The sequence below is a fragment of the Python bivittatus genome, unplaced genomic scaffold (assembly GCF_059951505.1).
Source record: "Python bivittatus isolate LINGU-HERP-01145 unplaced genomic scaffold, Pbiv_v1 ctg000020_np1212, whole genome shotgun sequence".
Taxonomy (NCBI): domain Eukaryota; kingdom Metazoa; phylum Chordata; class Lepidosauria; order Squamata; family Pythonidae; genus Python; species Python bivittatus.
In genome coordinates this window covers 57,283,145-57,297,312 of record NW_028277030.1, presented here as the reverse complement: position 1 = coordinate 57,297,312, position 14,168 = coordinate 57,283,145, and the positions used below count along the sequence as shown (strand labels likewise).

Sequence of the window (14,168 nt, the reverse complement as noted above, 5' to 3'; positions counted from 1 at the left end):
TGAATAAGAAAGCTATTACAGAATCTTCTATTTTAGAGAATTAAGGCTTATGCTTCTACTCCTGTGTTTTTAAAAATGGAATTATATTTATAAAAATTGTTACTGGAGAGATCCTTCTTTTTACAGTCTGTTTTTCTTGATGGAAAGTGAGGATTATTAACTTTATTGATTGGTTGATTATGTGCCATCAAGTCATTTCTGACTCCTAGCGACCACATAGATAGATTTTCTCCAAGACAATCTGTCCTTAATCGGTTCTTTCATGTCTCCCAACGGTGTACTCATTGTCTCTGTAACTGAGTCCATCTACCTTGTTGCTGGTTGTCCTCTTCTTCTCTTTCCTTCTATTTTTCCCACTGTTAGAACCTTTTCTAGAGAGCTGGGTCTTCACAGCTGTGTCCAAAGTAGGATAATTTGAGCCTGGTCATTTGACTTGAGTGAGAACTCAGAATTGATTTGTTCAATAATCCATTGGTTTGTTTTCTTGGCTGTCCACAGTATTCCCATCCTGCTTCTTTAAAGTCTAACTTTTGCTTCATAGAATGTCATAGGGAATACCATGGCTTGCATGATTCTGATCTTTTTATCACAAGATGAGCCAGCAGATAATTGACTCCTGTCAGTGATCGTCACTTTGGTTAACTGGTGCTTTCACATAATGCTTTTAGTAACACAAAAAGTTGTAGACTAGATTACCAGTCTTGTACTGACAGCGTGTGCAGCATCCCCTACAGACGAGGAGGAAAATAGCAATTAGTTTTGACATATTTTGGCCAGTGTGAGACAAGTAGATCCAAAGCTTAGTTTTATCCTGAGCTTGCTTACGTTGTTCTGTACAACTCAGGATCTCTAATCTAGGGACTATCTTGCTGGCCAACCTACATTAGTATCTAGGGACTACTCTGCTGGTAGTGCTTTCCAAAGAAATGAGGCATTTGCAGAGAAGACACATTCCCCAAATCACTACCACCAAGTGAGCTTGTGGCAACTGTAGGCACATTTCAGAATATTTCAAATGGAAAGAAAAGAGACACTGTATCATGTAGGCTGAACCCAAAGCTACCTAGGACTTTAAAGGCAACAGCAAGCACTTTGGATTTTATTTAAAACAGCCAGGGCATAGGTATGTTATTGTTTTAGTTGGGTCTTAATGTTATATAGTCTTTACCTTTGTGTCCTGTGCTTGTTGTTGATCATTTTTATATGCCAACCAGAGTTACATTATTTGAGCTGGATGAATATACAAATGCTACAAGTTATTAAGTAATAGTAAGTATAAAGTGGTCTCTAACCTTTTCTTTTCTCAGTGGTATTAAAAACTGCTGGGAGACCAAGAAAAATTAACCAAATCATACTCCTTCTATTAGTTCCCATTAAAAAAAATCCATTAGGCTAACCAAGGGAGTCTCAACCCAGTAGTTTGCTCTGAAACCAGTTTGAAACAGATCAAAATAATTGTCTTCCTCAAGAACAGCCTGAAGCTCAGAAAGGAAGCATCCTCCCTTTCATTTAACCCAACTGTGGAAAATTAGAGACTGGTCCTTAATTGCCCATATATTAGGTTTTTTAGTTAAACAAAGAGGCACACTGCCATCCTAGAGAGAAGAATGTATGTTCCTGGCTGGGCAAAGATCCAGAAGACAAGTGGTGCAGTGCACTGGTCCAAATATCTTGTGCATATCCTAAGGATTTACCAGTGAAAATTAATCCAGTCTAACAACTCAAGCAGAGTTACTGAGATACTTTACTTGACTGCATCCAGACTGCCTGAATGCAAGACATTTTACCAACAGAAAAATTATTAAAACATCACAACAGTCCTCTGTAATTTAACTCTGGGAGAAGATGTTGGGAGCCAGAGTCATCCTCCTTACAGCCTGCAGCAGCTCAAGAAACTGAGAGCTTCCAAATGCAGTATGTGCAGGAAAAAAAAAAGGTTTTTTATTGTACATACCAGCACAGTGTAAGCTATGTTAACATAGCACCTTTTCTGACTAACAATTTTATTAAAAGGCAGCTGCAACTCACTTCATCAGGTGCATAGAGATCATCATCTTCATCAAAACCTTCATAACAATCTGTCTTCCCTGCCAGTTTAAATCCTACATTACTCTAGCCACTCTATGCACCTGTTGGAAAAGGTGTTACCAGACTCCTCTTGATTTTTTGCTATCATAAACTAACATGGCTCTCCTTTTAGAACCCCTGGTATGATTTTATAAATCACAGCCACCCTTCTTCCTTGCTCATTCCTTGTTGCCCACTCCATTACACTGCTGTTTGCCATCATGGTGAAAAATTAATGTGAGGCGATAATCAACCAAACCTACTTTCCTTAACTGTAGGCTGTGGTTCTAAAATGTCATAGGCCTTTTTTAAAAAAAATTCTGTATTCTGTGGTCTCCATCATGTAACATTTTTGATTGGAGGGGATCTTTTTGTTTTCTATAATAGGGTCTAAAAGAACAGAGTATGCAGAAGCTACTATTTTAGAAATCATGAGAAAAAAAGAGTAATGTATTTCTTCTTCTGGAGAAAAAATCTAAAGTGCTACATGTATACTTCGTGAATGTGCTTTGTCTTGGTCCAGTTATTTTATACTGAAGTATCTTTAGGCAGAAAGAAAATAGAGAAGCTTCCCTCAGTCCTGGAAAGTTTTATGCAGTTCTTTAGGCTGACTTTATTATATCCTGAAAAACAACATATCAATATTTGTTAATTGTAGCAATTAAGCTAACCAATCTGAAGCCTTTTTAAGTGTCAGTTATTATCAGAGGGGAAATTAACATATATTTACATTTCTCACTTGGAATTAAAATTGCTTATGTTTGGACTGTATAAATTGTAGATAATTTATGTTAGCATTTCAGTAATAACTGAAAGGAAGTGATGTTAGAATAATTCTGTTTCTTCCTCCTGGCATAGAAGGAAACCAAGGCAGACGTTTTTATTGTACCATGGAAATGTAGCACATGACTCTTTTTATATTTCACTCTCAGCTAGGCAGGTGACTAACTGCAAGCCTGAAATAAAATTTTTAAAAAGGACGAATAAAACATTTTTATAAATTTTACATATTTTGCTTATTCAAGCTCAGAACAGCAGAGGGGAAACTGAGTATAAGAGGGCAAAATAGTCTACATTTTTAGTTTACATTGTAGAGAGTTTTTTTCCTACCAATCTTCAGTCATATTCCTGAGGTAGTTTTTAAAGCTAGAGATTAAAGAGATGAAAATAAGTAAGTCATCCTTTTTCTTGAATTGAATGGATGACACAAAAATATTATTTCTATTTTTTTGTGTGTGTATTGAGGGGGTGGGGAGATATGGGTCATTTGACTATGAGATATATTGAAATGGTTAGTCTTTTCTCCTATTGGATTTTGCAGTATAATAACTGATAATAAGAAAACCAATAAGTAATTGCTAAGCTAAAATTATCAGTTCCATCATCTATAAATTGTAGCAATATTAATTATTAAAAAAACTTGATTATTTATATCTTTGACATTACATTAATTTCTAGTATAAATGGTTGCCTATGCAATAAGATTGAACTGCATATAAAATGACACTTACAAATCTAGAATTATGTTTGTCATGCACAATCCTAAAAAATAATATAGCAATTAGATGAAACATGTCTGATTAATTTTTACGTACTGTATGCAGTATTTATTAAATCTTTTGAATTTGCTTTTTATATATTTTGAAATATTTTTGCATTTTACTTTTTTTTTAAACTACTGAATTACATGACTGTTTTAGGAATTGAATGCTTTCCAGATTTTTGTTCTCCAGTCATTCCTATCATATTTAGATGAACGATTCTATAATGCACATAACAAGTTACATTTTGTTCACTTCTGCATTAAGAATAACAGTAACAAAAAGATTTAGTTTATTTTCATTAATGTAAAATATCACTACACATGTAGCTAAATACAGCATAAAGCAGAAGGGCAGTTAGCAAGAAATTATTTTACATCTAAAAATTCATACTCAGAGGAAAGTCAGTTGGATTTGTTCACACAGTGTTGACAGAATTCTCCATAAGATGATTCTACTGCTCCCAAATGTGTCCTAAGAGGGATGAATGTCCTGTCTGCTCCACAGGCAAGTAGTTTGCCCCCTTAGCCTGGCTGGATTGTTTGGTTGAGGGAAAGGCACTCACACAGGCCTTTTTCACAAGTTCTTCTTTGTGAATGTAATCTAGATCTCCTTTAAGGTGGATGGCATCTTTCCTTTAAGATCCTGCTAAAAGTGATTGTCTTGCAAAGGCTGTTGGAGGAATGGTAGGAGGAGGCAGCCGCACTGTGGCTTTTTGGTGCTGATAGCTTGACTGAGGCCTTGTGCTAAGGGTTTGATTGCCCATCATTCAGTCTTCTTTTACAGCCCTACTGTGGATAATCATAGATGAGGATCAGGGTACACAAAGCAACGACCCAAACCTTCTACCCATTTCTGCTGCTTAAGTAAAAATGCCGCTTCTCAGGAACTTTAAGCCAGTATTCCTTGAATCCAACCAAAAAAATACCTCAAAGAAGTCTTGATGCCACAAAAGTCCAGGGAGGTTCCTCAGAAAGGTCTGATAAAGCAAATATTTGTTGGGAGGATGAATCGGTTCTAGTGAATCTGACATGTGCAAGGATGAATGGGATAAAGAAAAAATATACCCCATGTGCTAATCTGTTGTTGAAGATGTGTGTGCCTACTTACATAAACAAGTTACCTGGGCTAAACAGCATTGCACACTCTGAGAGAGAGGTCCTATAAAGCCAGTATTATAATGTTTCTCATCAATAAAATTTGGCAATTCATGGTGACATTTAAATTTAGCCTGTACAGACTATATGTTGCTTGAAATACAGTGCATTGGAAATGCCCTTTCCTTTGCTTGTTGCCATTTCACTGGAAGGGATGAAAGTACCAGTGAACATGTGTTAGAGGTAAAGCAATTGGAAAAAGACTCCTGAAAATGATACAGGTCTGAGGCTGCTTTCAGAAGTGTGGTCAATAAAGACTGCCTAGTGGCTTGGGAGAAATAGTATAGAATTACAGAGAAGCAAAGGATGCTTGGTTTTAACTCAATTAAGTGATGCTCACTAAAAACATATAAAAGAAAATAGATATAACTTCACTATTCTGGCAGAAATTCTTTTGTTCACCTATAAACAAAAAAATGCTCAATAGGGACACTGAAAAGGGATAAAATGAGTGACAACAGAGGAAATTTCTTAATCTCAGAATACAGTCTAAAATAGTTTACCTTGTGCGGCAAAGTATATAGATCATTCAGTTCAACATGGCATGTATTATGAGCAGAATGCTGTTAGAGTCAATTTCCCAAGAAATCAAGGAAGCAGGATTGTTTGTATTAATTGCTGATGAAACAAAGAACATACATACAGTAAGCATGAACATTTCTGTGGTCTTCCTGTGACTGCTACAAAGGAAATATATTTGAACTATTTGCCAGTTTTCATCCATATCAATCATTGGGTTCTAATTGTCTCATGAGTAATGTGAGTAACAACTTGACCTATGATGGCCTAGATATAAAAACCTGCATAGCATAAACCCACGATGGTCCCAGTGTAATGAGTGAAGCACTAAGTATTGTGCAAGCACAGTTTCTGAAAGAAATACCACAAGCTATTGGTGTTTACTCTTATAACAAGTTGATTTGACCATCCTTGGTATCTGTAAAAATATAGATTTACTGTATATTTCTTTACTCTTATTTGACAGCTATATGTGTTTGTATTATGTTAATCTGTGAAATCACATTTCACTGAATTGCAAAAAGGAATTGAAAGCAGAATATTGAATTGAAGATGTCAGACATTTGCTAGGTTTGTCATATTACATCATGGTTAGCTGTTAAACCAATACTTTCAGTATTGTTTTTGAATGTAATCAGCAATAAATCAAGTTCTGCAATAAGTGTAAAGTTACGTAGTAGTCTCATCCAGATAGACTTTTACATTGTGTTTGTCTGAAACTTTATAGTGAACCGTTTCTTGAATTTAAAGTAGTATTGGATTATCTGCAGGAGTCATATTGTGCCGTGTTGTTGTATTAATTCCTTGATTGATAAACTGCAAGGGATCATGAAGAAATTTTGGACACAATTATAACTGATGTAAAGATTATTGCAGGACAAAATTCCATCAAATGCAAAGTAAAGATAATCTGCTACATGCCCTCCAAATGTCAGAGCTATATTGTTATTGAACTCAACACTGCAGGAAATATGCTTCCAAAAATCTATTATAATTTTAAAATAAGATGTTTCTTCCTCTTTGTAATTGTACCATCAGTGAATTTAAATGACGTCTTATAGATAACTCTCATGTTTAAATGGGGTCAGTGCATTCAATCCAAAGTGCCATTACTTTCTTGATTCAGAGAAAGATCAAAGATCTTACAAAGATCATTTGTAAGATGCTACAATAATTACATGGATGGATTTGAAAAGCAATGAGACTATTTTTTAAAGTTCTAGAGAGATATGAACATGAGAGAAATAAAATTGTTACAGTGAGCCAACTGCTTAATCTACTAGAAGAACTAAAAATGTCTGTTAATGAACTGTATTGATTGTATGTTATTACCATCATCATACCTCCATTGAGTTCAGACTGTGAGCTGATATTTTCACATTGGCATCAAATTAAGCACCTATTTGAGGATGGGTATGGGTATGCCATACTAATAACAGAAAATAAGCTCTCCAAAGCACTTAACCTTGAAGCAGTAGTTAACTACTTAAGAATTCCATAAGAATTAGCAGATTCAGCTTCTGTAAATATTTACTTCTGTGTTTTGCCTCCATTCTCCTCCTTTTCACTGACTTTCCACTTTATCAAATTGATCACTAAGACCTTGGATAAACAACACTGTATCTTGGCTTTCTTATCTGGTAAATGGTCATCTTATCTGAGGTTGCTCTGCGTTCTCTTACTGATAGCTAGTATATTCCCAGATATACCTGTACTACTACTAATTCAAAAGTAAGCAAGTACATTTTTTTTAAAGAAATCCACTACTGGTGTGTTTTGTACTGCCTAATTTGTACATAAATTATTTATGTAACATTTTTGTTTGGAAACATATTGTTGGAGCTGTTTCCCTTGTAATGTGGAATATCATTAGCAAATCCTTCCTTACAGTATAAAGAGAAAAATATTGTGCCATCTAACTTTTTTGAATCAATAGGATTTATTTCAGAGAATGTAAGTTTATGATGAATGCATGCCCATCCTGAAATTCATACTTCCTTGAGTTATCAGCTTCAGCTATTCAATTTAAGTGCAGTAATACTGTAGTAGTGCAATGATAATTTAATTTAGATTTTTTTTTAATTCGTTCTATCCAAAAGGAACTTTGGAGGTTAATTCCATCATTTGGAGGGACTGAGGAGACACTCAGATATAACTAATGAGAGAGAAGCTGTCTATATATCTTTGTTCTAGACTGAAAGAGAATTACCTGGATATGGAGATTGTTTTTTAATTAAGTTTTTAGGTGAAGTAAGAAAAGATATTGCTACAGTGCAAAAAGAGGTCATCAGTAAGTGGAAGGAGTATACATTAATGTTGAGCATTTAAAGGCATGTAATTTCACTTGGGAGATTTGTGTTCTAGTTTTTCTGTAAGGCATTCTGTATCACATATAAAAAAAGACCATTGACATGTGAAGTCCAGCTGTGATTATAGTTGTTATTAAAGGAAGAGTGGCTACAAAAATTGTCTTTGTGTTTCATCTTAAAGGAAAAAATAAAATTGCCTACTATTTTAAAAATATTGATTAAAGCAGGCTTGAAAATTCATCAAGTGTACCATGGTGAAGAAGTTTTACATTGACTAATGATACATTACTATTTTGTTAATTTGTATTTTCTAAGCTTTCTATATATTTAACCTAATAAGAAATACTGTTAAATGATGGTTGGGGGTTTATGCAGTTCGTTAGTTTTTTAGTCTATTTCTTTAGGACAAAAGATATTTACTTGCATATTTTTTGTCAATGAAAACATATTAAATAAATTAATTAACATACTTGAATTATATATTTAGGTATTATTTACCATTGCGATCTGACCAAAGAAGAACTAGAGCCAAGAGTTTTCCGAGAAATTACAGTGAAAGGATTTGATCCTTCAGCTTATCAAACTGTGCAGGTAAGTAAAGGAAAAAGAAATTGTCCTTAATATATTCTTATGTTCTGGTATAAAGGTTAACAAAAAATGGTGCTGGTTGAAATCATTCCACATTGGTATCTTATTCAATTCTACAACACAGCAACTACAATTTTAAAATGAAATCTATTAAAAAAAAATAAGAGCTTAGCTCTAACCTTTAGTAACAATTTCTATACATTGTAGTGCCTTCTTTGGAAAAGATGCAAATCTGCATTTATAGTTAGTAGCTGCCATTTGCTATCAGATATGTCCTATAATTATCAGATTCTGCTCTCAGGTGTCTCTGGCCAATTGTACTGACATCAAGGAGATTCTGATCATATCATTACAGACCAAGCAATTGCTCGTGTTGTCACAATATTTGGCATATAGTACTTCATTTATTTTTGGTATCAAGGACAACAGATTTGTTCTTGTGCTTTTCTAAAGTTCAAAGTTGTAACAGGAAAAAACCTTACAACCTTTTCTTTTAAAAAATCTCTCCAATAGTATTCATCAACTAAAAATCTTGCAGCCAAAGGTGAGCTGTAGCCTGCTAGTTCCATTTGTTCAAAGGATCCCGTAGCTTTTATCTTTATGAATTCAGCAATAAAGTAGTTCCTGGTCAAAATATTTCAGCATTTTTAATGTCAGGGTGATAATATAGTTTAAAATGCAGCATAATTTCTTTAAGTCATCTGTTTTTGCTACATTAATTCAGTAGCCCAAGTACCATGAATAGTAAGAACCAACAAGAAGTAGCTCTCCAGAATGTTAAGGAGTAGGTCTTTCACATCCTGATTATGGCAAAAAGCAAGGACTTTTGAAGTGGAGATGCTATCAATGGTCATAATAGAATATTAATAAAATAAAATAAAATAAAATAATTGTCACAATTATACATACTTTGGCTTTCCCTTCCACTGTAACATACTCTATAAAGAACTTTCTTCGGGAAATGTAATAAAACTATGATAACTGTAATTTTATAAATAAGATGGGTATTTTGCTGTATCACATTGTTATAATGCTTACTGGGACTCTAATGAAGAGGAATATAAATTCCAGTCCTGAGTAAATAGAATCTCTTCCTTGAAAAATCAGTACCGAGTTACTTCTTCCTTCTCACAAATAAGTGTGTTCTTGCTCATTAATATCTTATTCCACAACTGCCTCTTTAGTTCACCTGAAATCACAAGGTAAATGGATTTCTATGCTTTTATAACAACATGCATGACACAGTCAGCATATTTGAACTAACTTACCCCCCACCCCCATTTTCCTATTATAAACACTGGGATTTAACTGAATCCTGAATTAAATACCTTGTGCATCTTTTGAACAGCAGTTTTAATGCTTGAAAGCATTCTTGCAAAATATATGCAAAAGTATTGGTCCCCTTCCACATATGCAACATATTAAGATACATTCTTGATATTTTTGCTGGAACAAAACAACATCTAGATGCCATGTTATGAAGAATCTATAAAAAGCTTGTGGGCAGAAAAAATAAGGTTGCCTAGTACACACAAGCAGAAATCAACACATTTGCTTCCAGTATTTTCTTGTTGACTTTCACATTTTGTTTTAGATTGCCACATACTCTGTTTTACAATCTTACCTATTTGTCTCTGGAATGTGGTTTCTCATCATATTTATAATAGAGCAGAATGCACATTTCGGAAGTGGAAGAAAGCTCGAAGCTGTTTAAATGTTAGCACAAGTACTGGTAAACTCAACTAAGTATAGGATGAGTCAGAAATGAATGTAATTGGCAGACTTATAGGATAAATCATTTCAAAATGCCTTCCCACTCTATTACTGATCTTGCTATTGTTATTCATTGTGAGCAATAAATATACCAAAAGTGTTTTTTTTTAATGTTCTAGTAAAGTTCATCATTGTTCTTATGAAACAAGCAGATGATTCAGATGATGCTGAGAGACTAATAGAGATTTTTGTTCCTCATATTTTCTCAAGTGTAGATCAGTGGGCTTCTAGTGATGAGACTTAATATTCAATGGCTCTGTCATCCTGCTAAGGGTTATCATCCTTAATGTCATTCAAAGGGTTCTATCTTCTTGCTCAGTTTTTTGAGAAAATAAATAGCTTCCAGTTGACTGTAACTTTCCCTGTAGTGTGAAATAGCTAAGCCTCAAACTTTAAAAAATAAGCAAACATTGTTTAGTTTACTTCTTAAAAACACATCCTGCATTGTCTTTCAGTCAGATACTCTGGTTTATTTTAGAGCTTCAAGCTTCAGTAATAGTTGCTGAGATTACAGACCTTGTGACATTTGCAAGCATGGACAGACAGACACAGTGTTGCCATGTCCATGTGTGCTGAATATCTTCTCCAGTTCTGGTTTGAATAAGACCAAGACATTTTGAATCTTTATCCTAAAGAACATTATAATTGCACTGATATCGCTTCCTGTTGAGCATGCCACTGTTTGTCCTGGCAGCTGCTTCTTTAAAACATTTTCTTTAATCCCAATTATTGCTGCTTTCTCCTTTGGTGAGTCTTATAAATAATCCCATTCATCCATGATTATGCAGTGAGGAGAATGTTACCCGAGTCTCATGTAGCAAATCTGATTCAGGTATTCTCTGAGAGTCAAGGCTATCCCTCTGAAGCAATGAACATTTTCTGAAAGACTGCCAAACAGATGTTAAGGAGAAGACAACTTTTTCTGTAAAGAATTGAATTTGTTTCAGCTCAGTTCTTCTCTTACTCATTTGTCTATGGCTGGAATTCAATCTCATTTTCATCTTCTTGTTAGCCTTGAAAAATACAGTTGGCCTTTATAAGAACTTTTATGTCTTATTTCCCCTGTACTGTTGGCCTGGGAACAACAAATAAGCATTCTTGGGAAGATGCTAACAATTGAGGCATCCCAGTGTTTCTTAAATTACTTTCTTATCCCTTCCTTCCTTTTGTTCTAAGGCTTGTGATCATAGCTCTTCTGCTGAGTTTTCCTGTGATTTTAAGTTCTCATAGTAAGGATTCATATATCTTCAAACACAATTTTATTCCATTTAATTATTACATTTTTAGACCATCCCAAAATGAACTTCTTCAGTTGACTATGAAATTAAATATCACCGTGTCTCAGCACGGTGTAAATGAGGAACAGCAAATCTTGGTTCCCTTTCCCCTCCTGCTAAGCAGGCAAGAATTTAAAAGCTTTGATAGGTAAAGGTAGTCAAAGCCTTCAGTTTGAAACTATATTTAAACCCAGGCACAAGCAGCCCATGGGCTACATCTTGTCCCCAGATCATTTTTCTGTGACCATTGGCATCCCCTTTAACTCATTGTTGAAAGGAACACAATCAGTCTGACCTACAGCAACTCATCATCAGCCTGCCTACTCTATCAATCTGCATCTAAAATGTTTGCTTACCTTCGCCACTTCCTTTGTTTTGTTGTTCTATCTTTTGAGGTGATTATTGATTTACATACTGCTTCTCTGCCCATAGTCATTGGTTTCTGTGTTTTTTCTGCCATTCTCCCCAGCTTTCTGATTGGATTGATATATTATGTTAAAAAAAACCATAAGAAGGTTTTGTTTTGTTTTGTTTTGTTTTGTTTTTTATGATTATGGCTTAGCATGTTGTATGAACTCAACCATTCTGCCTTCCTGTGTTGTGCAAGCTCAGCCAGTGGTGGTTTATTTAGTAAACTCTAGTTAAATCAGTAAGAACCCAGTTTTCATACACTCATATATTTGGACATACTTCTCAACATCCATTCCTTTTCTCATCAAGTCTTAGTTTTTTGTGCAGTTGGTCTTTTTTTCTCTTTCTGCTTTCTTTGTAAAAGGAAATAAATCTCCTTCCAGTCAAGGTCATCTGCTGGTGATCATGGGCATGTCCATGTAGCTTTCGTAGCAGGGATGCAGAAGTGAGTTAAGATCCCAGTTTAAGCTAGTACCCAACTAGGTTATATAAACTAACCTATGTTATATATTCTCTGGTAGTCTCTTATCCAGATGCTGTCCAGACTGTGCTTGGCTTCCAAGCCTGTACAAGTTCGCCAAGTGGTCCCATCTTCTGAGGACTTTTTTTCATAGAAATGTGCTAGTAATGGTTTGTATGGGTTGCTATGTGGGAATGAGTGACAGGAGAGGAAAGCGTGAATATGTGGATATGGGTGAACTTTTTCCCCATCTGCATTGTTAGGTCTTCTCCCTTCCCAGTTAGGGAATATGGTCTTCAGAATCGAAAAAGATTCTTCTTAATCTATTGTATGATTCAAAGGTGGCTGCTACCGGTATCTTAAAGCAAATAAAAGTGGAACGTTTCTGTGAAATACAGGGTAAATACCTTGTGCTTATCCAGTTTTTCTCACTGCAACAAGACAAGCTTTATCTACCAAACTTTACTTGTTTACAGTTATGCCTGACAATCTGATTAGCCTGACTTGCAGAATGAGATAAATACTATTTTAATTTTAGATATCGCACATATGTGCAATATGCCAAAGATAGTTTGAGTAGTGTTTTCTAACAAACACTCACCTAGAAAAAATATTTCCAGTGGCAAGTTTCAAGGCTGTCTGACAGATATTAACACTGAAGTTCAAGGCTTCGTTCCAAATGTGAATTCAGATGCTTTTATTAACAGAGAGACTGAATGGTGGCAGATGTTCTAATCCATCATCCATTGATCTGACTGCACCCAAATTGTTTACAATATAGAAAATGGAAAAGGTACGAGGCACTGAAAGATATGCAGCGGCAATTTAAAAGAAAGCTTGCTAATCTTTAAAGGACTGCATTACATTGAATAATGATGTATTTTAAAATTTACCGTAAGTCACTGAGTTCATCTTTACTCAAGGAAACAATGAAGTCCATTTTTAGCTCACTGAAACAGAGCATTGGAAAAGAGTTTGTTGGACTATAATTATATAAATTCAGATAGTTCTCACTCCTGTAGGTTAACAATTCACATGTTATTACTTCATGTAACATTCAGGCACAATAACATTCAGGCCATTTCAAATCTAGCTCCCAATTTCAATTTTATTCTGTTCTATTTTATGAAACTATTCTGCCTCAGTAATGTGGTCAGCAAATAGTACTATCCTAACACTTTACTGCAGGGAAAATTAGGATGCAACAATTGTTGGATTTCCCAGCAGGTGAGAAAAACATTAACCAAATTGCTCCCCTTAATGTAACCTATGGGAGGAGACAGATTTTGACAGGCAGCCTAGACCAGGAACTCTATAAACACTTCCAAGAGGTCCTGTACTACCATTTTCTCTAGTAGTACAGAGAGGTCCTGGTCTACGTTTTTTTTCCTAGCTGTCTTGGTAATATTAGACAGCACAGTAGATCAGGACCTCTCTAAAAATGTTTCTCTAGTAATCCTGGTATTGTTAGAGAGGATGGTATATGAGGAACACTGTGTTTAGTGAGGTCCTATTCTGTTGCTTTTTCTAGTGATGTTGCTGCTGCTGCTGCTATCATGTCAGTCTAGCAACACAGACTAAAGTGGCCATAGAGGGAAGACAGCAGTGACCAGAGAAGAGAGGGTGTGCTTGCTGCAGCTTGAAACCAACCACCTAGAGATGAGATTATTCTGTTCCTGCTACAGTCACTACTGAAGTGACACAAATGGTGCCTGTAGCAAGGCTTGTGTTGGGAGAATATGGAAAATACTATTTCCACATTGGAACATAAAAACCCAAAATCAGTTGGTCTCAGCTATGGACTGGGGTTGAGAGGAATGTCATGCAGAGATGCCTCCAAGAAATCTTAAGCAGGAAATTGTAATGCAGATTTTCAGCAGCCCCATCACTGAATTTGGCACAGTAAGAGAGTGATTCAGGGGCCACAAAAAATGGAGTTGTGTAACTCTATGCATTCCTAGGGCAGCAGGTTGCTAACTACTGCAGATGTGGATCCATCTAGGTGAAAGCAGAGTGTTTTGTTTTTTTGTTTTTTTGACATAGTTATTGAGAATAAATCACATTTC

At 35.3% G+C, this 14,168-nt stretch overlaps 1 protein-coding gene across 3 annotated transcripts in view; it reads left to right on the top strand.

Annotated features, from left to right (window-relative positions):
- Nucleotides 1–14,168, top strand: part of PREP (prolyl endopeptidase) — a 108,757-nt gene that overhangs the window by 45,685 nt on the left and 48,904 nt on the right. For all 3 annotated transcript variants that reach the window (XM_088138879.1, XM_007425561.4, XM_088138887.1), the window contains exon 10: nt 8,081–8,184. In XM_088138879.1, coding sequence (XP_087995005.1) covers nt 8,081–8,184 — 104 coding nt within the window. The remainder of the gene's footprint in view (nt 1–8,080; nt 8,185–14,168) is intronic.